We start from the raw sequence: 25801 nt of genomic DNA, 5'->3' as shown, positions 1-25801 counted from the left end.
TTAATGAGAATAACACACCTTCAACAACAACAACAAAAAAAAGCCTGATCCGCATTTCTGTAATTTCAAAAAGCCAAGGAATGGGGCACTTAAGAGACTGAGGTGTAATGGCATTCCCAGTTCCCAAATGAGTTATTATTTTTTTCTTTCTCTCCTTTTTATTTTTATTATTTTCAAAATTCTAGCCTCTCAATAGCAGAGGAATTTCCCAGACTTTTGCAGCAACAGTGTTGACAGGCAACTGCATTTTCCTCCTGAGGCAACTCCTATTTCTGTGAGGTCAGGACTGCCAATGGGAGCACATATCAGGGGACAGGTTGATGGAAGAGAAGGCAAAAGGTCCAATTGTCCAGGGGTTGGGGACCATGAACCTTAGCCAAGGGGAACAGAATGGAATCAGTGTACATCCTGCTGTGAGTGTTCACTATTTTTTTCACCCTTTCTCTCGTAATGGATAGCCTTGGAAGAAAGTGCGTTCTTTCTCAGCAGAGAGCCTACAACTGCATAGTTTTAATACGTTCATGGTAATATGAGTATATAGATTTTCTTTTAATAATTCTTTTCCAGGTAAGTCAGAAAATTCACATATCCAGGCATTAAAAAAAGAAGACATACCATTTACTTCAGTCAGAAAATCACTGATTGGCATGAACGTGATTAGAATCCAGTCAATTTTCCTGATCAGTTATGCAGGAGAGAGATACTCAAGTCATTTAATCCCTGATGTATATCTTGGGCTTTTTCCAAGTTGGAGAGCTCTCTCCAACCCTTTATTTAGTTGATCCTTACAAAAATTAGGAGCAGATGGTAGTACAGATACGACCGTCCCAGAATTTACTGTGAGCAACTTAAGAACAGAGGTTGCAAGACTTACTTAGATTCTATCACTAGCTAGTGGCAGAGATGGGACTCAGAGACCTTTGCATTTCTGGTCCAGGGCTCTTTTGCCTGGAGCAGGTTTTCCCAAAGTGCTTCTTTGGAGCATTCACCCTAGGGAAAAGCACTGTAGAAAACAGAATCCCAGGCTCATGAAAGTCTGAGTAATACAATATATTATATCTTTCTTCTCAAATGTTATGATAGACCTTCCAGTAGCAGAGATATTGAAAAATCCTGCAGGAATTTGTTCACTTTATTTAACCTTATGTTTTGCATTGTATGACTGCATGCAACTTTTTTTCTTAACCCTGAAAAGCACATGATGGGAACCCTTGCCCAATGCCATATAGATTTATAACAGTTCAGATTATTCACAACAAAGGAGGAATCATCCATGTGCAACTCAAATACGGAGAGATCTTTTTTTTTAATGCTAAGAAATTTGAGCTGCATCTCCTAGTGTCAGCTTTGGGCAAAATTGTAAAGTCTATAAAATTGACTGTTGTGGTAGAAAGCACAGGCTCAGGATTCAAGCAGAAACTGGTCAGATGATGGACTTTTCTGCCACTCATTAGTTGGGTTCACTCTGTCCAATTCCTTACCCCTCCCAGCATTAGTACCCTTGACTGTACAAAGAGAGCAGTCCTTGTACATACCTTATAGTTTTGCTATGAAAATTCAGTGAGACATTACACGTACAATCCTTGGCACAGAGCCTGGTCAGTATTCAGAAAGTCATGTTACTATTCTTCCTGTGATCTTCCCTTTCAGCCAGCCCCCTGGTATCTCATTCTTTTTCCTATTCCTTCTCTTTTTCTGTGCTGTCACACAATCCCAAAAGGACTCTGCTTCCAGCTATCTCACCCGGGTGGTGTCAGGCAGGGAAGACAGAGACTAGGCTGGTGGTATGAAAGAGTGAAATGGGTTGGGTCTGAGACAGTCGAGGTCCCCCAGGCTAAGACAAACAGTGGAAAAAAGCCAAGCACTCTTGAAACTGGTTGTCATTAATGAATTTTTGTTGTATTGTTGCTGTGTAAAAATGTGGACTCGATGCCAAATCTTTAGGTTTTTTAAAAAAATTATTTAACTGAATTCAATTTATATTGAATTAGTGATTTATCAGTTGCATATAACACTCTGTGCTCTTTCCATCAAGTGCATTCCTTAATGCTCATCACCCAGTTATTCCTTCCCTACCCTTGTCCCCTCCAGAAACTGTCACTTTGTTACCAGTAGTTAAGAGTCTCTTAGGTATGGTTTGCCTACCTCTCAATTTTCATGTTATTTTTCTTTTTCTTTCCCTATGTTCATCTGTTTTGTTTCTTAAATTCATTTGTGAAATTTAAGAAATCATATGGTATTTGTCTTTCTCTGACTGACTTACTTCACTTAGCATAATACCCTCTAGTTATATCCCCATTGTTGCAAATGGCAAGATTTCATTCTTTTTGGTGGCTGAGTAATATTCCATTGTGTGTATGTATGTGTATATATATGTATGTATGTATTTCACATCTTTATCCATTCATTTGTCGATGGACATCTTGGCTGTTTCCACAGTTTGGCTATTGTGGACATTGCTGCTATAAATGTTGGGGTGCAGGTGCTCCTTTGGATCACTACATTTGTATGACTCAGTGCAATTACTGGGTCATAAGGTAGTTCTACTTTTAATCTTTTTTTAAGATTTTATTTTTTTTAATTTTTAAAAAATATTTTATTTATTTATTCATGAGAGACAGAGAGAGAGAGAGAGAGAGAAAGAGAGAGAGAGAGGGGCAGAGACATAGGCAGAGAGGAAAGCAAGCTCCATGCAGAAAGTGGGACTCGATCCCAGTACTTCAGGATCACACCCTGAGCTGAAGGCAGATGCCCAACCAACGAGCCACCCAGGCATCCCAAGACTTTATTTATTTATTTGACAGAGAGAGAGAGAGAGAGAGAGAGAGAGAGAATGCACAAGCAGAGGGAAAGGGGAAAGGGAGGGGGAAAAGCAGACTCATCACTGAGCAGGAAGCTCAATGCAGGCTTGATAACTCCAGGACCCAGAGGTCATGACCTGAGCTGAAGGCAGATGCTTAACCAACAGACCACTCAGGTGCCCCCCCCATTTTTTAACCTTTTGAGGAACCTCCATACTCTTTTCCAGGGTAGTGCACCAGTTTTCATTCCCAACCACAGGGTAAGAGGATTCCCCTTTCTCTGAGTCCTTGCCAACACCTGTTGTTTCCTGAATTGTTCATTTTAGCCATTTGGACTGGTATGAGGTGGTATCTCTTCAGATATTGAAAGAGAAACCCAAATGTTAATTTTTATATGGGTTCCTCAATGTTTAAATACTCTGATACAAAAATCTAGCTTTTGGCCTATCACTGAATAAACCCTGGTCCAGAGGATTTCTGACTTCCTGCTCTTAAATAGAATTAAAAATAAACAAGCTTAAAAGGGCTTAAGAAGCTTAGTTTAACCTTCTCCTTGATGCAGAAATGCTCTCTATAATATCCAGAAACGGTGTCATCTAGCTACCTTATATAATCCTAATGATAAAGAACTTGGTATCTCAAGGAGAAACCATTTCACTTTTACTTTTTTTGTAGGAACAATTTCATGGAATACTCATATAAACCCATGTAGTAGATACTACTTTTTCCATTATAATTATCATGAAACTCGGGCTCAGAAAGGCTATTCTATTTTCTCTAAAATCACCAAAGCTATTAAGTATCTGTAGGTTGTGCGATAGTAGCCCAGACTGTCTAGGTTTCAAAGCCAGTACGCTTAACCACTGGCTAAACAGTTCTACTTGTTAAAATGCTCTGGGCTGATATTAAGCTGAAATTTGCTGCCCTGAAATGTCTACCCTTTGGTCACAGTTCTGCTCTCCTGAGACACAAATAATAAGTCTAATCCTTCTTCCACAAGACAGCCCTTCAAATATTTGAAGATGGCTCTTCTCCGCCTGCTAAATCCTCTCTTCTCCAGGCTAAACATACTCATTTCTTTCTACTGACCCTCATAAGTTCGCAGGCACTTCATCATCTTCACCCTTCTCCCCAGGAGGGAGTTTCAATTTGTCAAAATTCTTCTTAAACCATGATGTTTAGAAGAGAATACAATCCCCCCATGTGGTTACATAAATGCACGTTAAGACAAAAATAACACTTCCCTTGTTTTGACCATTATGATTTAACTAATGCAGTCTTAGTTATATCTGATTTTTGGCAACTAGGTAAAAAATAGACAAATATTAGATGTTGGCCTAGATTCACCCCATATGTTTGTGTTGTGTCAGTTTTTAAATATTGATTCATATAAAGTCACTTTTCTCCACCATACTCCACTTCTAAATAAAGTAGATCAATTTTTTAAACCTAAGTATAAGATTTAATATATATTTTTATTTATATAATATATAAATTATATATAATATGAGTATTATATAATAGATAGTATATAAAAATATCTAAACATTTATATTATATGTATGACTTATTAGAATTAGGTAATATTTTGGCCTATACTGATGTTTTGTTTTGTTTTTCTTTAATTTGAAGAATGTAGCAAAGCAGAAAAATTTCTTTTTTTTTTTTAAATTTTTATTTATTTATGATAGTCACAGAGAGAGAGAGAGAGAGAGAGGCAGAGACACAGGCAGAGGGAGAAGCAGGCTCCATGCACCGGGAGCCCGATGTGGGATTCGATCCCGGGTCTCCAGGATCGCGCCCTGGGCCAAAGGCAGGCACCAAACCGCTGCGCCACCCAGGGATCCCAGAAAAATTTCTTTTTAAATATTCTCATACCCAGACTACTTTTTCTTAGGCACAGAAAGAACTAAAAGGTTTTTTTTTCCCCTCTGCTCTTCTAATACTTCTCCCCAGATTTTATACTTTCCCCAAAACAAAACAAAAACACTTTATACACATCACACATATCTGTTTTAAGAGGATCTTGCTATAAATATTCTTGTTTTGATTATTTTTTGGTTAATTTATAAAAATGTGAAAAGTAAAATAATCTGTTCCTTGCTGTTTAACATACACATACACACACATATATATACACCTAATCATATATGTCATAATATATTATATGTATATTTTATACAGTAGCAAAGCTAAAAAATAATTGAATAAATGGATATACTTCATTCTTTGTAATCTAGATATTTCTGAAATTTGTTATCTGAGGTGTTCCCTATGACTCTCAGCTTTCTGTTGCCCCAGAGGTTAATCAAATATTCAGTAGGCTGGGGCTGAGAACTTAACCACCAGAAATTACTTTCCATGTCATTCTTTAGCCAGGTATTGGTAAACTGCAGCCTTGGACTAAACTCTATCATTTATTGTTTCTTGATAAATAAAGTTTTATTAGAACACAGCCACTCCATTTGTTACTATCCTGTCTATGGCTGCTTTTATGCTACAATAGTTCAGTTCAAGTAGTGGTGACAAAGACCAAACTGCAAAAACCTAAAGTATTTACTGTCTGATGCTATACCGAAAAAGTTTCCCAACTTCTTGTTTTCGCGGTTGGCTAACAGTCCATCTATCCTATTACACTGGGAACTACAACTGGCATATCCCTATCCCTATGTTAAATGGTACTGAAAGAAAAAATCATTTAGTTATTTGCTTCAGGAAATATTTGCTTCTACGGGATAAAACTTAACATTTCAGGATGCACATCAAAAGTCTCACTTCATGGTACCCATCAATCTACAGCTATTATTGCATAAACTTGCCCAGTCTTACTCAAGTTCTTGTCTTGCAATAACAACTTTAAAATCACTCAGCTCAGGCCATGAAATCCTATATATATATCATCCATAACTTCCCTTCCCAAGGTAGTGCTAAGACCATGTCAAATTGTAGTCTCCTTTTCTGCAATAAATCTAATAAACATGCATTTGGCCAAACAGGTATTTCTTGTCATCCTTTTAGGAGTGGAGAGTGGACATTACAAATCCTCCAAACCAGTATCCCCCATCTTGCATTCTCTTATTCTGAGTATCATAAACACCAAGAGCATTCCTAGAAGGTCTCATTACCTGCATTTTACATTTGGGAAAATGGACCCACAGAAGCTGTAGCTATTTAGACTTGGGTGGTATGTCCTATGTGGCAGATCATGAGGAACAACTAGTAAGGAGAACCCTCTGTCAGGGTTGTGCCTGTAAGTCTCAGGTCTACTCTAGGTTATGAACTGAATTAGAATAAACATTTACCTGCTGGAGGCCTCAGTGGCCTCACCTATGAAAGCAAAGGGCTGACCTAGGTCATCTAAACACTTTCTTTAAATTCTGCAGTCCATTGAAAGTATGATTTTTTAGCAGTTAGAAAATCAGTTTTTCAACACTGATCTCTTTCAGTAAGACTCCTCAAGCAGAAGGCATCTGAGATCGACTATATCAAAGAGTGAGTTAAGTTCTACTGCCTATTGCTCTAACAAAAAAATAATGTACAAATAATTCTATTTTCATAACAAACATATTTGCATTTATTTCATGCTGTTAACAACTTAACATGTAATCATGCCTCCTCTAAGAAAAAAAGTAATACTTCTTCTGTGATTGCATTAAACACGCTGTGTTATATCTTTCTACTAATCTATCATCTATTATGACTGCCTATTTTGAGAGCTGGCATAACAATTATCATAAGTGATAGCATTATATTCTGAAAACAAAGACTGTGATGGTACAATTTATCTTGCTACTTTGCCTGACTTAATGGCAGTTGGAGTTTCCTAGTCCAAGTCAGATTTTTTCAGATCATAAATATTTCATCTTTTAATTTATTATTGATTTAGTTTGATAGTAAATAACTCCATGAATGCTGAAGTTGGAAATCTGTTGTAAAAATTGTTAAGCATCTTCTCTTCTGTCCATCTGTGGAATTTGATCACACAGAAATACAACAGTAAAGTTACCTGAAGAAAATGGATTTGGGATTTTTAATTTATCTGATGCAGTTAATTAACTGGTCAATTAAAAACAAAAGGGCAATTAGTGCTGAGCACATTTGTTCTGATGATGAACACACAATCTGAAAATGGATCTTGATCTCTGCTACAAAATTCTTTAGTGTCAAAGCAATATTGCCATAAGTAGAGGAAGAATAAAGCCCATTAGGACTAATGCACTTTTAACAATGGTTTCCTTTCATGCTAAAGCAACATAAGTGAGACACAATTAGAGAGAGAAGTTGGCCAATATTTTAAGTAACATTCCTGCATGGGCCATTCTATTACCCTTTATTTAGAACCATTCCAATCACCAAACCATTCAGTAGTAGCAGTAGTTGGTTTTGTTTTTTCTAGCAAAGTGAGAAAAATCATTTCAAGTGGTATAGAAGGGGTAAGGAATGGGTATAATTTGTAACTGACCTAAGGATTTCTACAAGAGTGTATTAAGAACATAATTCTCCATCATCCAAAATGTTATCACCTACATATCTCTATTATTAAAGAGCAAGAGACTGAGAGTTGGACAAGGATAACTTCCCATGCTTTCCTTCTGTCCTACAATGTGATGTAATAGGTCATCTTAAGCATTTCTGAAGCTTCTGAGTAGTTGGAGAGTACCCACTAGAATCCTGTCTGAGCCCCTTCCAAAGGCTTGTTGTAGAGCTACACGTACACATCTACTCTGCCTTTTTTTTTTTTAAGATTTATTTATTTATTTGGGAAGCAGGGGGCACAAGGAAAGAATCTTTCAAGCAGACTCCCCACTGAGTATGGAACCTGATTCAGGGTTTGATCCCATAACCTATGAGATCATGACCTGAACTGAAACCAAGAGTCAGATGCCTAACTAACTGAGCCACCCAGGGGCTCCACGCCCTGCCTTTTTAAGCTCCTGTCCCAGGTTGGAAACCTCTTTTGTAAAAGAAAAAGAATCTCTCTCTTTTGATAAATCACATTTCTCCCATGTCTGTTATAATACCACAGTTGAATATGGTAACAGCTCCTACCCCCTCTGAATTTCCCTGCTGCTTGAGGTTTAGCCAATAGTTGACTTTCCTAGTTAATTCCTGGTTTACTGGCAATTGTATGCAATTCATAGACTGATGAATGGTTTTATAGCCAAGGGGTAGACTGAGTGATAGCTTTCCAATTCTAAGAAAGCAATTATTCTGAACCGTACAAAGAAACTGTTAGCATTGCCTGGGTTAAGAATAATTAATGTTGAGTGTGACCTCACAGTCACAGCAATTGTTTCTGGATTCTTCTCTTACCTGCTTTCTAGGGTCAGATGCTTGTTAACAACACATGATCCAAAGAGGTCAATTTAAGGCAGGATACTGACTAGCTGAACCTACTTCAAAATATAGGACCCATTTTTTTCTGCTAAACAAACAATATTTTTGCCGAGTGCATATACATAGGGTTAAAGAAATACAGTGCCACAATCCTTTACCTGAAATCTTTATAGCCAAATATATTTTAGAGTGTAGAATATATTAGAGTAAGGATGAGCAAAAGAACTTCCAGAAACTAAATCTGTAAAGGTCCAGATAATAAATATTTTCTTGAGGGTCATATGGTCTCATGTGGTATAACTTATTCATCTCTGCATTTGTGGTACAAAAGTAGCTATACACAGTACATAAATAAACAGGCATGTTGTATTTCGGGGGAACTGTATTTACAAAAAATAGATAGGGGACCAAATTTTGTCATCATTCTGTAGTTTGCTGATCCCGATTTGCCACAGTGAAAAACACTGTAGTATAATTTCATATGTATTTAGACAATACCTCCAGTGGGCAATAGCTCTATCAACCAAAATTTCTGGTTGAGCAACAATACATGTAAATACTCAATAAATTGGATAAAACAGACTGAACAACCTCACAATAACTTAGGACAGGTTTTACCACCCAGTGAATTTTGCCATCCAACTTACAAGGACATTATAACTTTCAGAGATTTAAAAATGTATATATTTTGGAATTGCAAGAAAGGGATTGTGAACTGATGCATATTCTTTTTGTTGTAGTGTTTGAAACTGATACTTTTGTAATGAGGAATTCCATGAGAGAAAAAAGAAACACACGTGGTCTAGAGAGAACAAAGTTTGTTCAGTAAAAATACAACAGTGATCTTAGCAGTTGGGTCAAGACACCCACTTTTCTACGTCAAAATGATATTTAAAAGACTGCATGGCCTAAAAGTTTCATCAAAAACAAAATGCTGGGGGATTCCTGGGTGGCGCAGCGGTTTAGCGCCTGCCTTTGGCCCAGGGCGCGATCCTGGAGACCCGGGATCAAGTCCCACGTCGGGCTCCCGGTGCATGGAGCCTGCTTCTCCCTCTCCCTGTGTCTCTGCCTCAATCTCTCTCTCTCTCTGTGACTATCATACATAAATAAAAAATAAAAATTAAAAAAAATGCTGGTGGTGCATCTTTGAAACTTTTTTAGAGCTTCTGGAAATTCTTTTGAGTTTATGTATTAACTTTCTTTATTTTGCCTCAGGCAATCTTTAGGATTCTAGGAACCTAGGAATAATTCCTATGGCTACTTTGCATGTCAGTGACCAGCATAAATTTTACCTACTGAATATTTCTAGGCCATTTGGCTGTGAGTAAATAACAGACTCTTCTTATCTGGATGGTTCTCATTGAGCCAGAGTACTCTCCTTCCTCCTGTAATTTAAACTTTTACGAATGGAACTTTTGCAAATGACAACCAACATATAAATAATAGATATTAACCTATCTTTATAGAGTATTGCCAAATAAAATGTTTCCTGGGCTTTGCCCTCATTACAGGATGCTGGTAAACACCCAGATGGTAAAGGGCAATATTTACTATGAAATTATATGCTGGGTTGAATCAAGCAATTTTAGAATATTAGAGCTGGAAGAAACATGAAGGTAATCTCTAGGTCAAACACCCCCATTTCGTAAGAGGAAAATGGCAGTCAATGTGATTATAAATGAATCACCCAACATTACTCAGCTTGTTAAGAGAGAGACAGTAGAAGCAATATCTCTAGGTTCCCAGTTTAGTTTTTTTCTTGATAATACTAGATTATTTCAAATACAAACCAAGCACATATTATGGAATAATTGTGAGCTCTACATTCTATATCACACCAAGTATTATGAGCAAGTATTACATATGGTGTTTATCTTCAAAGTAAGGTATGAAAATTCTGGCAATACAGTGGAGGCTTTGATAAATACAAGTCTCAGGAGATATATATCATGTCAGTTTGCTCTGGGAGCTTTGCAAAACACTTCATATAAATGAATGAATGTAAGAATGATGTACTATTCAGATTATTTTGGTTGCAAGAGATAAACATACAATAAAAACTAGATTAGGCAAAAATTTCATTGTATTGGTTAACATTCGGAAATTCCAGGGGTATAAGCATGGCAGATAGTTTCATAATTTCATGGTATCAGGTATGACTATAGGTTTTTTGGAAGGGAGAACAGGGCACAGTAACACTTGGATATACACAGCTGGGATAGATGAAGCAGAACTCTTCTTGCAGATCCAGACAATACAAGGGCCACACTAGGGATTATACCAGGGACGGGTCAAAAGCAAGTTGGGAATGTAGGAAGCAACTCATGGATACCAGGTGGGGTAGGGTTAGCTAGATTTTGGGGGGGCTTCTGTGAGATTTGATGTTTTGAATAATTATGTTAGCCTAAAGAAGAAGGAACCATTCCTAGGTGTTAGGTATCTGGAGGCTTTTGGAAATTGGGTTTGTGTGCATTATAACCCAGGAGCATTAGATCCTATAAGAAGTAGTTAGAGCAAGGACTTAGTAAACCGTTTGCCAAGAGAAATTGAATTTTTAGCCATGTGTACAAAATTTGGTTAAGAGAGCTCTTGTGAAATATTATATTTAATTAACAGATTTTTATGATATCAATTTAATCATCTTAATAATATTGACAAAGGTCCTGGTTTGGTTGTCATTGGTTTGGCTTATGTGCCCCCTCCTTTTACAAAACAGTGTAGTGAAGTGAATGGATTTCTGATTGACACGGCCCTTGTTACATCCTCATCCCTGGAGCTAGAAGATAAAAGCAATCCTACTCTAATTATATGGACTGAAGATATTTAGGGAAGTAGTTCCTCAAAAGAAAGTCACAGAGCTTTTTATCAGAAGAAGAAGAAAGAAATGCTGGGTTGGAAAAATAATGAATGTCCATCAAATAAGTTGGTCATATAATTTATCTTGTAAACTAGGACATTTTGGGAGGAGGAATGGGGTACTGTTACTAGTTGTGCTTTGACATTTCAATAAACAGAAACTGTCAGGGAAAAATAGAGATATATGGTCAGGTTACCATTATATGATTTTTAAGGGAGATGTAGGTTCCAATGGAGAATTCTATGCAAGTCAAAGAGCATCCATGTGGAGACAATGTATGATACATATGCAAAGTAAATCAAATATAAAAAGAGATAAATATAGAAAGTAAATATAAAAAGAGAGTGGATCCTTGAGCCTATACTGGAAGTATTTACTGAGTAATCTGGCTGGAAAAGAACAGTTAGAAATTTATTGTATAAGGGATCCCTGGGTGGCGCAGCAGTTTGGCGCCTGCCTTTGGTCCAGGGCGCGATCCTGGAGACCCGGGATCGAATCCCACATCGGGCTCCCGGTGCATGGAGCCTGCTTCTCCCTCTGCCTATGTCTCTGCCTCTCTCTCTCTCTCTGTGTGACTATCATAAATAAATAAAAAAAATTTAAAAAAAAAAAAGAAATTTATTGTATAAGGCCTTGAATACCATTCCAAAAGCTTTAGATGATTAGACAGTAGAGAATGATCAAAAGTTTCAGAATGCTGGCATAATGAAACCAAATCTTTGTCTTAGAAAGATAATTTTGGATGTGATATTCACAGGCATGGAAAGGACAAGAGAGTTCAGGCTGGAAGACTATTCAGAGATCACATTGTCTTTATCTTAGATTCCACTATGCTAGGTAAAAGGATCATCATCTGTTTCTTAGACTACAAAAGTCTTAATTTATCTGTATAAATCCATGTTTCACTCCATCCCTTCCATTCTCCACATCAGCCAGAGTGGTGTTTGTAAGATATAAAATAAATTCTGTCTGCTTAAAACCTTCAATTATAATTAGAAAGTATGGCATCCATACTTGTTAACATGGCCTACAGGCCTTGCGTATTCAAGCCTTTTTCTCCTTTTCCAACCTTGTCTCCTGCCATTGTCTTCTGATTTCATGAAACCAGTTCTTCTCCAGGTCTTTGAAAATGCAAATTTAGTCCCGCCTCATGACCATGTCTTACTTACTCCATTTTGCTTAGACTGCTACTCTCATTCCTAATCCTTACCCATCTTGATCCCTGCGCTCCTACACCCCCCATACCATGTACACCCACTCTTGGCCTGGCTAAGAGCTATCTGTCCTTCAAACTTCAGCTCAAAAATGCTACTTGAACCCCATCTCATAGATAACATAGAGTTCATTTTTTAGTTCAAAACATTACCATATTTACCACAAATAAATATTCACCTGTGTATATATCTGTGTTTGATTTTGTGGTTGATCTGTGTTGATTTTGTTAAATGTCTGTGTCTCTTATAAGATGGCAGTGATACAGGAGATCTTGGTTCTTGTCTCACGGAGTTGAAGAATGAATCTGGCAGACACAGGAGAGTGAGTAAAGGGACAGAAGCTTATTAAGTAAAGATACAGAGAAAGCTCACTGAAGTGAGAGGGGTTCCAACAGAGTTGCCCCTGAGGGCCTGTAAATTGGTCTTTTATTGAGAGACTATTCAGGAAACATATATCCTTTTAACATATCCATTGATATTACCATTGAGTAAGGACTAGTGATAACATCTTTAATGACTTACTTCCTCTTTAGGGTCTGGTAATTCTTTGTTGGTCACAAGTAGCTATTATAACAAGACCCCACTTCTAGCACCTAGGACAGGAAGGTCTGTTTTGCTTATCTCTGGTTTCATTACATCTCAGCATTCTTGGGATTTTGTAAGCCTGCTTCTGTGGGCCCCTACCTAGCCCTGCCTAGCCCTGTTTGTCCCTAACTCAGCAGGACCTTGAGGTGGACAAAGGTTTTTAGATTCATTACTAATAATACTTAAGTATCTAATGTCTTTCAGAGAATGAGTATAAATAAACCGATAAATAAATATTTGTTGAAAACATAAATGATGAATTGACATAGAATATTACTTCATTTAAATATAAGGAATTTGAGTCTTAGAATTCATAGGGTAAAAAGAACAGAAAGGGAGAATTTGTGAAAAGACTCTCAACTCAATAACATTATCAACTCAATATAGCATATTTATTAACTGAATATTAATTATTTTCTCTTGGATTTCTATTCCTTGATTAAATTTGAAAGCATTTAACTTAGATTTTGTAAAACCTTAAAGTTGAATATAGTCAGTTTTTTACTTCAGTTGAAGTAATTAGCAACAGAAAAAAAAGAAAGATTTTTATTTTTTAAAAATTGTTAAGTGGTTTAATTTATTCATGAGAGACAGAGGCAGAAAGAGAGGCAGAGGAAGGAGTAGCAAGCTCCATGCAAGGAGCCTGATGTGGGACTTGATCCTGGGACTCCGGGATCATGCCCTGAGCCAAAGGCAGATGCTCAACGACTGAGCCACCCACACATCCCAAGAAAGATTTTTAAAATTTAAAAATACATCAGGAAATATTCAAAATTTCATTATCTGCTAGCATCACATAAAAAGTCCACATATTTCCAAAAGTATTTAAAATTGCAAGAAAATGGGCAGCCCCAGTGGCGCAGTGGTTTAGCGTCGCCTGAAGCCCAGGGTGTGATCCTGGTGACCCGGAATCGAGTCCCACGTCCGGCTCCCTGCATGGAGCCTGCTTCTCCCTCTGCCTGTGTCTGTCTCTCTGTCTCTCTGTGTCTCTCATGAATAAATAAATAAAATCTTTTAAAAATAAAATAAAATAAATAAAATAAAATAAAATAAAATAAAATAAAATAAAATTGCAAGAAAACTATATATGTAAGTTAAAAATCCCCAAAGGTACTATCATTTGATATGATATACAATCATTTTATCAAATGTAACCTAGATGAGTTTATTCTGAGCTTATTCTATATATAGAGAGAGAATATATAAAATATATATTTTGAGATCATGAGTTTTAAGAATCTCCTTATTAGATTTCTCTTTCAAAGTAAGGAACACAGAACACTTTATCTTAATTTCTTTTTTCATAAGATAGCCTGTCAAAATAAATTAGAGAAAATTATGATATAAGACAATAGGAAAAGCATGTCTCATATTTGAAAGATAACACTTCTAGGAATTCATTTCTTGTAAAAATTTTGTAGCACAATATTAGTTTTAGTTCTAGTAACATTAGGAAAGATCATGTTTCTTAGTGAATATATTCTCAAAAATAGTAACAAAAACTTAGAAAAGTCCATGAAATTTATAAAACCACTGTTAATTGATATAAGATAGAGCAATATTTTATCCTATTCTTAATGGCATAGGATCAGAAATAAGAGCAACAACAGAATTATAGGAGTTGGCTTAATATGTTTTTAATCCTCATTAAGAGCAATTAAAGTCAAAATTATATTAATGAAAGTTTTAATCCACATAATGCATTCAATTGAAGTGCATTCCAGTCCATTATCTACTACCTCAAATCTCATAGCAAATGACATGTGTATCTAAGGTACGAACTGAAATTATGGAAATATGAATTGAAATTATGGAAACTTTGCAAAACTAAATATATATATATGGTAGACATTAAGGTTGCTTTATATTGGATAACAATATTTTAATAATAAATTGAATAATGTTCAAAAATTCATATACATTTTAAGTATCTAATGTATATTTGTCATTTCATGACAATTTTGTCTCTTTCAGACTCTTGAGCTACTGACTGGAAGATAGACACTTTTTTTCCTGCTGATTGTATGGGAGAAATTTTGACCTTAGAAAGTGGAAATGAGGTTGCTATGGAAACTGGTAATTCTGCTGCCACTCATAAATACTTGTGCAGGTAAAGTGTTTTATTATGATTTTGATTGATAATCTATTAGCATTATACTTTTTTCTATATGTGAAGCAATTTGCAAATGCATAATACTTATTTATTTGAATTACTAAGTGATGAACAAAAATTTTAAGGTACTGTCTATGGCTAATATACAATCCTTAGGAAATGCATCAAGCTCTATTTTTAAACTGAGCTAACATTATTTCAATTATAAATTGTCAAATATGAAATTTTTATTGTAATAGGATGTAATTAAATCATCTTTGCATTAATAAACAATGAAGAATAGTTCTTTTTTATTTCCTGTATAGTGAAGTCTTTAAAAATTAAGGTTGAAATACCTATTTTTCTCTCAAATTAGAATTTAGTATAAAAAAGCTATATTAAAATAGAAGAAAAAGTGATATAGAATGTTATATCAAAAATAGAAATAACCTTTGAAATTATTCTTTCCATTTCAATGATACATGTTCTTTTACTCAGCCTATATCTATTAATATTGGTGTGTTAATTAGCTTTTGCTGTGTAACAAACCATCCCACATCTAGTAGGTTAAGTAGGAGTTAACCATGCATTTAGTTGATAAGTCTGAAGGTTGGCAATTTAGGGTAGGTTCACTTAGGCTGTTCTTTTAGTATTGGCTTGAATGAATAATATCTGTGGTCAGCTCCTGGGTCATCTGGGACTATGCTGGTCAAAGACATTCTTAACTGAGATAACTGGGCTGCCTTGGCCTTGGTTCAAGTGATCACTCATCCCCTGTGGCTCTGGCTCTTCCATATAGTGACTGCTCAGAGTGCCAAGAGAAATCAGGAGCATGCAAAATTTCTTGATGCTGAGACTTACAAACTGTCACAGTGTCATTTCTGCTACATTTTCTTTTAACCATTCGAAATCACAAGACCAGTCTAGGTTCAAGGAGTTTGGAAATATACTTCATCTCTTGATAGAGAAGCTGCGAAGTTATAAGAGGGCTGGAAGTAGAAAAGGGAATAAGAGTGGCCATTTTTCTAAATCATCAACCATAGTCTGTTAAGATCATAGAGTTCTATTCTTAATGGTCAAGTTTACCTGTTTGAATTGTCACAGAGCTAGGACATTGGCTAGATTATCTCACTGTCAAAGCAGCCCTTCTACCATATCATGCTGCTTTCCACCAACTGTGTGATAATGGGTACTCTTGAAGTTCATATTTGTGTAAAAAAACAAAAACAAAAACAAAAAACAAAAAGAACAGTAACATATTGAGAGAGCACAGAAACCAACATAGTAATTTACAAGCAGAAAAGCAGCAGTTATAAGAGATACATACTTAATAGCAATTTTAAGAAATGGAAAGATAATACTAATCTTGAAAGCTATGAGAATGCTAAAATATGTAGAAATCAACCATTTGAATCTGAAAACCATGTAAATAAAGGTATTTTTACTACTAGAGAATCTGGTGTTTAGAAGTGCTACATATTTATTCAAAGTGATTACATTATTTTGCTTCATGTCACTTCTAACTCTCTCTAACAAAGATTCAGAGTTAAATAATAATGCTTTTATTTTGTAATAGATTAAAAAAGGACAGAACAGAGTCATCAAGGTGCCCCTAAATTATAAATGTGTGAATAAGAAATTCTCTTCCTACTTCATATTTTGCTTCCTATCAAAATTTAACATTAACATTTTGCCCTTTAAATATGTATATTGAATCAGTATAGTATCTCTAAAAGAACTTTTGTGTTAAATTAAAATAAATGATTTTTCTCAGAATGCATATCAGATCTGAGAAATTCTTCTATTGACTTTTATTTATCCAAATTGGTTGTGATTCAACATGTCCTTTAGCTTTAGTCTAAAGGGAAAAATAATCATATGTCCTTGGTGCACAATTTCCTTGTAAAAGAACAGATTGAATATATTTTTTTTTAAGCCATGGCTATTTAAATAAAATAGTCTGAGCTAAACATTGTCCCAGAGGTAAGGGTTTTGATAATGATATATACAAGAGTGCATTGCTTTAATTTTATTTATTTATTTATTTATTTATTTATTTATTTATTTAACATCTCATGATATGTCTCCCTACTTACAGATACAGTAGAGAGAAAATTAGATATTCTTCTTTTTTGGAAAATTAGATTTTCTGATGATGAAGTGCTCTTTCTATGTATATATATAATATCTTCTTTTCTTTCCCAGTTCTTACTTTTTATTAATTCTGAAAGACTAGCAAATATTTTGTAGTTATCTGCTTTTTCCTTCCTATTTTCACTGGTATAATCTTTTGGAAATTTTGATATTTTGAATTTTCCCAGACTCGAATTATTTTAAAGTTTTTATTGATTTATTATTTTTAAGATTTTATTGATTTATTTATTTGAGAGAGGGAGAATGAGTGGGGGAGGGGGAAGGAACAAGGGCGAGAGACAAGCAGACTCTGCACTGAGCACAGAGCCTGACTTGGGGCTTAATCTCAAGATCCTGAGATCTTGATCTGAGCCAAAACCAAGATTCAGTTACCTAACTGACTGAGCCAACCAGGCACCCCTTAGGCTCTAAATTAAAACAACATTTTGCCCCAAAACTCTTCTGTTTTCTTTTTATTAGTTTGCTTTAATTAAATTTACAACTTCTTCTAGCACATTTATTATTGATGTTGGCTCTTGAGCCTTTACTATAAATCATCATCTATCTAGGCATATATTATGATTCTGGAATATTTTTTAAGTTGTGAGTGATTAAAAGTTCTATTATTGTATCTTAGTATTTTTTAATATTATGAGAAAATTAAGGCCCATTTCATTAAGATATCTATCTGCTAATCATATACTTTTAAGTTATTTCATTAATATTTGTGGTAGACTAAATAATGATTCTCAAGGATATCTAGGTTCTATTATCTGAAAACTGAATTATAAATTAAACAACAAAATAGATATTAAGAATGTGATTAAGTTAAAAAGATCTTGAGATGGGTAGACTATTCTGAAAAACCTATGTGGGATGTCACAAGTACCTTTATAAGAAAGAGGCAGAGTGGGATTGGACACAGAGCAGAAGGCAATATGAAAACAGCAGAAAAAGATTTGAAGATACTATGTTGTTGACCTTATGTATGAAGAAGAGGACTATTAACCAATGAATGAAAGGAATGAAACTCTAGAAGCTATAGAAAAGGGAACAGATTGATTCACCCCCTGCACCTTTGGAGGGAGTATGGCCCTGTAGATACCTTGGTTTCTGCCTCATGAAACCCATTTTGGAGTCCGGACTTCCAGAACTGTGAGAAAATAAGTGTGTTGTTTCAAGCCACCAAATTGTAATTTCTATAGGAGCCATAGGAAACCGAAGTATTATGTTTCTTCCTCACTAGACCTTTTGCTCCAGGGTGCAGGGACTGTATCTTCCTGGCACTTGGTAGGGACTCAGTAAACATTTGTTGAATAAATGAGTGAATGAATGAATGAGATTCAATGTTGTTGGTCCTATTTGGATTATCATCAAATAGAAAAAAATTAGTCATATAATTTCCTCTGAGAAACCATTGGTTTAGTCTATCCCAATAAATATGTCTTATGATGTTATTTTCAAAGGGTTTCTGAGATGAAATTCTAGTAATATTTAAAAGTTTCAAATCATTTGAATGGAAACTCCATGAGGGCAATGATTTCCATCTGCTATATTCTCTATTATTTCTCTATCACCTAGCAGATGGTCTAGACATATTTATCAAATAAACTAAAGAGAACAGTTCCATTCAATTCAACAGATGTGCATTAGGACCTCGTATGTTCCAGGCACTGGGCTAGATGTTGATCTTCAACAATACGAGGGCCCTGGTCCCTGCCCCCTTTAGCCTGCAGTCTAAAAATGGAAACCAGCAAGTAGGTCGATATATGAAATAAAGCACAAATTGCTATATCAACAACATAGTAGAGAGTATATAACATGGAAATGTTCAAGGAGGACATCTGCTGCCTTTTTCAACCTTCAATCTATTTATATATTTTATCTAGCAAATCTCTAGATTTTTGCTAAAATAAAATGACAGAGAAGCACTCCGTTTGTGTTTTAATTAGTGTAGGAGTGTACCCAGGGCCTTTGTAAAGGGAGAGTCTCCCTGGAAATGAAATTTACACAGAAGCAGGACAATTCAAGGGAAGAAAGGCACAGTTTTGTTTTGTTTTGTTTTTTTATTCTACCTTTGGAACTTTAAGTAAGATAAGCCGATGAAATGGCACTTTCTCATTTAAAGGTAGTTTACATTGAGATTCTGTCCCCATGACAGAAAGAATCTTGTCTAATGCGGGTTAGAAAAAAAATTTTTATATAAATTACTGGAGATGCTGAGGTTAGGCTGAGCATGGAATTCTACTCCGGAGAAAGCCTACTCACTGCTGGGAATGAGGAACAGAACAAATTAAAGAGTGACAAAAAGACACAGTTTTTCTTGGAAGGAAAAAAAGCATCAACAGGTTTAGTATAGACTCAGAAGTTTTGAGTTTTAGCCCCCAAATTAGTGGAGACATGTGCATGTCTTTAGGGTAGGGAAAACATAAATATTAATGGAATAATTTGGAGACTACATTGATAAATGGGTGAAAACTCTAATTTTCTTTTACACAATGCACAGGAAGTTTTCACAAAGAAATATTTTGATCTTAAGATAAATATTAAACAAAGTAGCTAGAGCAAATCTATAGTGAGTATAATGAAGAAGCTGAAAAGCCACGTAGGATCAGATTCTGTTAATGCTAGAATGTCACAAGTGTGAGAAATCCAAGTTTCTTTATATCTTATACTTTACTATGATTTTTGTGTACAATTTGATAAATTATAGGCATATTGTAAAATTCAACTTCTCACATTTAAAAAATGTGACAATTGTAAAAACAATTTATTTTAAAGATCTTATTTGTTTATTCATGAGAAAGAGAGAGAGAGAGAGAGAGAGAGAGAGGCAAAGACAGAAGCAGGCTCCCCTCAAGAAGCCCAATGTGGGACTCGATCCCAGATCCCAGGATCACCCCCTGGGCCACAGGCCGACACTCAACTGCTGAGCCACCCAAGTGTCCCTAAAACATTAAATAATAGGATAAAATAATAATCAGCTGAATCACACACGGTGTCTGCTTTGGGTTATCTGGGTTTAGAGATAGCATTATTTTAAACACAGTACCTAATACATGCTTGGCAGTCCTTAAGAATAGTGCCAATGAAGGTCAATGGCTGTATTATGTCATAGAACATAATAAGAAATAGCAGCCCTTACTGGTTATAAAGAACTTTATTTCCATGGCATGCAATATTCATATCATCTTATGAATTTCTTCCTATTCTATCTTTAACTTTATTTATTTTAACAAAATATTATCATTTAAATGGTAATTTTCCTAAACATTCCACTTGGCTCATAAATGTAAGTGGCTTATCTATGTGCCATTTGTATTTATTTTGTTAGGGCTGAGCACTCTGTACATATCTTATAAAATTATGGACTGAATCCCTATCTATTTGGTCAGTCCTAAAGAAGTACATAGTGGTTATGCACGATGAGACTCATTTTTGTTTCAGAGAGAAACTGAATTATTCAAGGAAGTGAACCTAGAGCTAGTCACATTTATTGGCAGAATAGTATTAAAGGCCTCTTTTAGGCTTTCTAACTATTGTGTTATGTCATCAGGGTCTAACAAGCTGCTTTTTCCCTCTCTATAATTACTCTTGAGGAATAAAATGAGACTAGGAATTCCAAGTCTTTCCTGCCACCATTTATGTGCAGTATCTACTGGGAAGTGTGGTTATATGATTATCAAAACTTCTCCCAAAGTAATGGATTTTTAAAACTTGAATACAGTTGTTTTTAGGACTTATACCAACAATTGAAACACACACACACACACACACACACACACACACATACACACACACACACACACACACCCTATGTGTCAGTATTTTTACATAGTTTGCCGTTTTGCAAATGGAGTAACCTGAAATTGAATCTGGGAAAAAATCTACCTCCTTCTAAACACTCACAATCAGAGAACTCCGATAAGGAGACATTGAAAATTATTTATGATTGCTTGAATTTTATTCTGTTTCAAGCATAACCTTCTATTGAATTGAGAACCAGAGTAAATGAACTACCTGAGAGAGGAAAACCACAAGGATGGAAATATGTACTGTGACCACGATTTCTTCAAAGAAGACGATGTATCACACAGCAAATCCATGAAAATTGGCAGATGTAATAAACCTACTTTGCTCAAGGATCCCAGAAGCACATAATAGATATTCCTTTGGGTCAGAGGGTGATGAATATTGAGTACATCACAACCCACACTTTGCCTACGGTCTTGTTCAGATTTATTGTTAGCATAATAGCACCTTTAGGAATGGAACACCAGGCTATATTTCTAAGTCAAGTGACATCTTTGCAATTTCTAATAGAGATGGCCCAATTTAGAAATGCTGAAAATGCAATGCCTACTGATAAAGGTGTTTATATGATTATAAAATCTTCCTCCAAAGTAATTGATTCTTAAACTCTAAATGAAATTGTTTTTTGGACAGATAACATCTAGAAAAAAATTTTCTGTTTTGTCAGCACTAGAAGGAAATGATTGGTATGCAGATAAGGATGTTGGCCTTTAGTAGATGTGAATATGGGGAATTGTGCTTTCGACTCCAAATCTTTGAAAAAGAGAGTCAACTTTTCTCTGGAGGTAATAGCATCAGGTAATATTTTTATTTTAAGGGTGCCATAAATAGCTTAACCACAAATTGGAGATAACATGGGCATTCTGGTAGTTTTTCTTCTCCTACTTAAAACTTATCCTGAGACTTACAATCACCCTCCTTATAGCTAGGAAAAAACTAGTCAATCTGACTTTTTTCAGCCTTTTTCATCTCAAATTATAGTAAACTCCCCTTTGCTCACTACACTAGAGCCATAATTCTTTCTTATGCTCCCAGAAATATCAAGATTTTTCTCTTCTGAGATTCTTCTCTTTCTGTTCAGTTGCTTGGAACACTCTTCTTCAAATCTCTCTGTGGCTGGATTTTTCCCTATGCCCTTATTTAATTAGTCTCCTCCATGGAATGATCTCTTAGAACCTATCAAGGTAGCCAGCACTTGGTCCCACCATTAACCCCAATTACTTTTATCTACCTTTTTTTTTTTTTTACTATTTTTAATGCACTTATTACTATCTGGAATTAACTTATACATTTGCTTATTACTTGTCCATTTTTTGTGTACATCGAGTAGAATACAAGCTCTATGCAGGTAAAAATATTTCCACCCATGTATGTGGCTGCATCTCTTAAGTATACTAGAGTATCTGACACATAGTAAGCACTCAAAAAATATTTTTAAATGAATTAATAAATGACCTCTTGGGATGCCTGGGTGGCTCAGTGGTTGAGCATCTGCCTTTGGCTCAGGGCATGGTCCTGGCGTCTGGGATCCAGTCCCACATCAGGCCCCTTGCAGGGAGCCTACTTCTCCCTCTGCCTGTGTCTCTGCCTCTCTCTCTCCATGTGTCTCATGAATAAATAAATAAAATCTTTTTTAAATTTTTATAAATAAATAAATAACCACTCAAAGTAAGCTGCCAAGACTACATAGGGATAATCTAATATCCACAAACACTTAAAATTTTATTATATATTATTAGAATCTACTTTTAAACATATGCATTTTAATCACAATATATCATTTGTTTTCAAGCACTGTTTTTACTCTTTAAAAAATTCATGATGTATACTGAACACATGAAGTTTGCTCAGGCACACTTGACCTAGGCAGGCATAATTTTAGTGTTGTTTGTTCAAGGACTAGCATATGTGAAACACAGTCAGTGTTATTTTAATAATATTGAGTAGCAGATACCCACTGATATTGTGTCACAAATAATCTGAATATTTAAAGCCTTTGAGCTATATTTCATCTCAAGATGTATTTGTCCATTCCTTCCCAGTTCCAGGGTTATCAATCAAGTAAATCCCCCACTACCTCTCCTCTAGACTTCTGTAATAGCCTCCTATGTGTTCTTCCTAATTTGAAGCATCCTATGTATCTTTTCCAAGACATAGCTTATTGACACAGACTACTATCAAGGCAAATCTTCATCAAGTACAGAGGATTTTGTCATTACTCTATGTCAAGATCCAATTTCCTATGAAGTTCAAACCATCTAATCAAGCATTCAAATTCAATTTCCTTCAACAAATATTGAAAGTTCTCCAATTAAATTAATTCAACCTGTGTCCTGAGCCATTTCTTCTCTTTCTCTCCTTCATGTATCCTTCATATAAGTCAGACGGTGCAACCAATGAGATCTCTGCACTTTTTTTTTCATTCCTCCTATGAATGTCTCCACCTGCACTGCCCTTCTTCAGATCCACTTTCTTCTAATGAAGTCAGATCCAGTCTTTCTTAGTGATGGCGAAATGTAAACTCCATTCTGAATAATCCTCCAAGCAACAAATAATTTGCTTTTTCCTACTACTTATTCCATGAAGTAGAATTTTATTTCCACATACTTTGCTTAAAAAGAGGTCATTTTCTGCAGATATGTACTCATTCTGAGAAATATATTGTATTTATTTTTGTTGACAATAAATTTATAAAGATGGAATGCTTAGTTCTAAAAGGAAAATAAAAACTAACCTATAATATTTGATTAGTTATGCCTTATACCTAATGCTTTATAGTTTATAAAGTGTTTTATGTGCAGTGTTTCATCTGTTCTTGAAAGTGAGCAGAGAAAAGATTGTAATCTTCTCTACCTGGAGAAACTGAAATTCAGAGATACAAGACTTATCAGAGACCATAAGACTAAAAAATAGCAGAGCTTATGATGAGAACCCAAAACTTAGATGAAAATTTTGTTCAGTATTTATTCAAGGCATCACTTGCATCACTTCTTGACATGGACTCAAATTTATGTAACTGTTGGTTTTTTTTGAGTTGGTATCAATTGTATTTAGAGGCCAGGTTCCACTCAGAGTGTAATAAGATTTAAGGAGGCAGTCTCCAAAATTTTATGAGCAACAAATAAAAGAATAATAGTTATAGGCATATAAATTCAATGTGTGGATATTTGTTTTATATACATTAAAAAACAATATTAATTTTAATATACAAATTAAAATTATAGACAAAATAAGCACATAGAATTTCTAACATTTTCTTTCCTCATTATCAATAGTTCACCTTGTGTACTCCTTGTGCCCCACTTTGGAGATTATGCATTTTAAAGATAAAGGATCTGTCTTATGTGGAAGAGTCACAAGGGAATAGAAAGCCATGTGCACTTACAGCAATTCTCAACTCACCATAACAATGGGGAATATTTGGGATAGAAAAGTAGCCATATTTGAAAAATTGTGATTAAAGCAAAATGGGTAAAATTGGGAAAACGATTTAATATATCCTATTTCATTAAAATATTATGCAAATCTTAAGAACACACAAGCAGTCCTATAGATCCCTTATTTAAAAATGTAGATATATATATCAATTGCCTATTGATCTGCAACTAATTCTGTAATTCGGCAGGTTGTCTAGATATTTCCTCCCCTGATTTCGCTTTGTTTCTCTCAGGTGGCTTCACTGAATCAGAATCAGAGAAAACTAGAAGGTTAGAGCGAGAGAGAGAGAGGGATCAATTATTCAGAGTGTTATAAGTCATGATAAGGGGCTGGATTTTGTTCAGAATATCTCTGAATTATACAGATTTAGTACAGCTGCATTGTTATCTGATTCTTTTTTTTTTCAAAGAAATACCTTAGTATATTTATTTTTAAAGAATCGTGTGAGGACCTTTCCAAATACTGTGCCAGAAACCCACCTCCAGCAGCTCAGATTTAATCATGTTCAGTTTGGTTATTGGGATTAAGTTTTAAGTGTCAGTTCAATGAATTTTCACAAATTGAACCCACTCAGTATAACCAGCACTCCAATCAAGCTGCAGAAGTTTTCCAACATCCCAGAAGTCCCTCCAAACACAGTTGAGACTCAAAAGGATAACCATTATTTGACTTATGATCACGTAGATTCGTTTTTATATTTTACATGAAAAGTTTATGTAATATAAAGCTTCTTTGTGTTATATATACATATATAATCATGTTTATTATATGTATGATTATAATACATATAAAATCATACAGTATATTTTTCCTATCTGACTTTTTAAATTTAATGTGAACTTTGTGGGGTTCACCCAGCTTGTTGTGTATAACAGGAGTTTGCTAATTCCCATCTGTGTATAGGATTCCATTGTATGAATCTTTCCCAGTTTATCTTTTCATTCTACTCTTGATGGGCATTGGAGTTTATTATTTTAATTTTGTATTTATTTTTCCAGCTTTATTGAGGCATAATTGACAGAATTGTATAAATTTAAGGAGTACAGTGTGATGATTTGACATACTTACACATTGTGACATGACTCCTTTAATCAAGCTAATTAAGATATCCATCACCTCAACCTCACATAGTCAAAGGGTACAAAATATTTTGTACTAAAGAATTAGTACTAATTTCAGAAACAAACATAACATAACAGCCTTGAATGCTGCTCAAAAGAAAAAAAAAAATCCCAATCTGAAAATGTATCTAATAGGTTCTCAGAAAAACGGATGAAAAGAACTCTTCTCCCTTCTCCTAATTAATAAATCAAACTCACGTCTAACAACACGTCTGCTCACTTTACCAAAAGTTCACAATGGAGAGATTTAGTACATACAGAACTAAAACCAACATTTGAACAAAGAACAAAACCCTTCCCAAATACTCACCAGCTCTGTAATCAGTTCACAACTCCGAGACAGGAAACAATGATCATTTCTTATACCAAAGGGCAGGGAGGTTTGTGTGTTTTTGTTTGTGTGTTTTACC

The 25801-nt window shown here is 35.1% G+C and overlaps 1 protein-coding gene across 4 annotated transcripts in view; it reads left to right on the top strand.

The window, feature by feature from the left end:
* CNTN6 (contactin 6) overlaps nt 1-25801 on the top strand; it is a 280895-nt gene that overhangs the window by 44091 nt on the left and 211003 nt on the right. For all 4 annotated transcript variants that reach the window (XM_025984667.2, XM_072720394.1, XM_072720395.1 and 1 more), the window contains exon 2: nt 14769-14904. In XM_025984667.2, coding sequence (XP_025840452.2) covers nt 14850-14904 — 55 coding nt within the window. In that variant the 5' untranslated portion in view covers nt 14769-14849. The remainder of the gene's footprint in view (nt 1-14768; nt 14905-25801) is intronic.

Source organism: Vulpes vulpes, chromosome 9 (assembly GCF_048418805.1).
Source record: "Vulpes vulpes isolate BD-2025 chromosome 9, VulVul3, whole genome shotgun sequence".
NCBI lineage: Eukaryota > Metazoa > Chordata > Mammalia > Carnivora > Canidae > Vulpes > Vulpes vulpes.
This window is presented reverse-complemented; position numbering and strand designations above follow the sequence as displayed.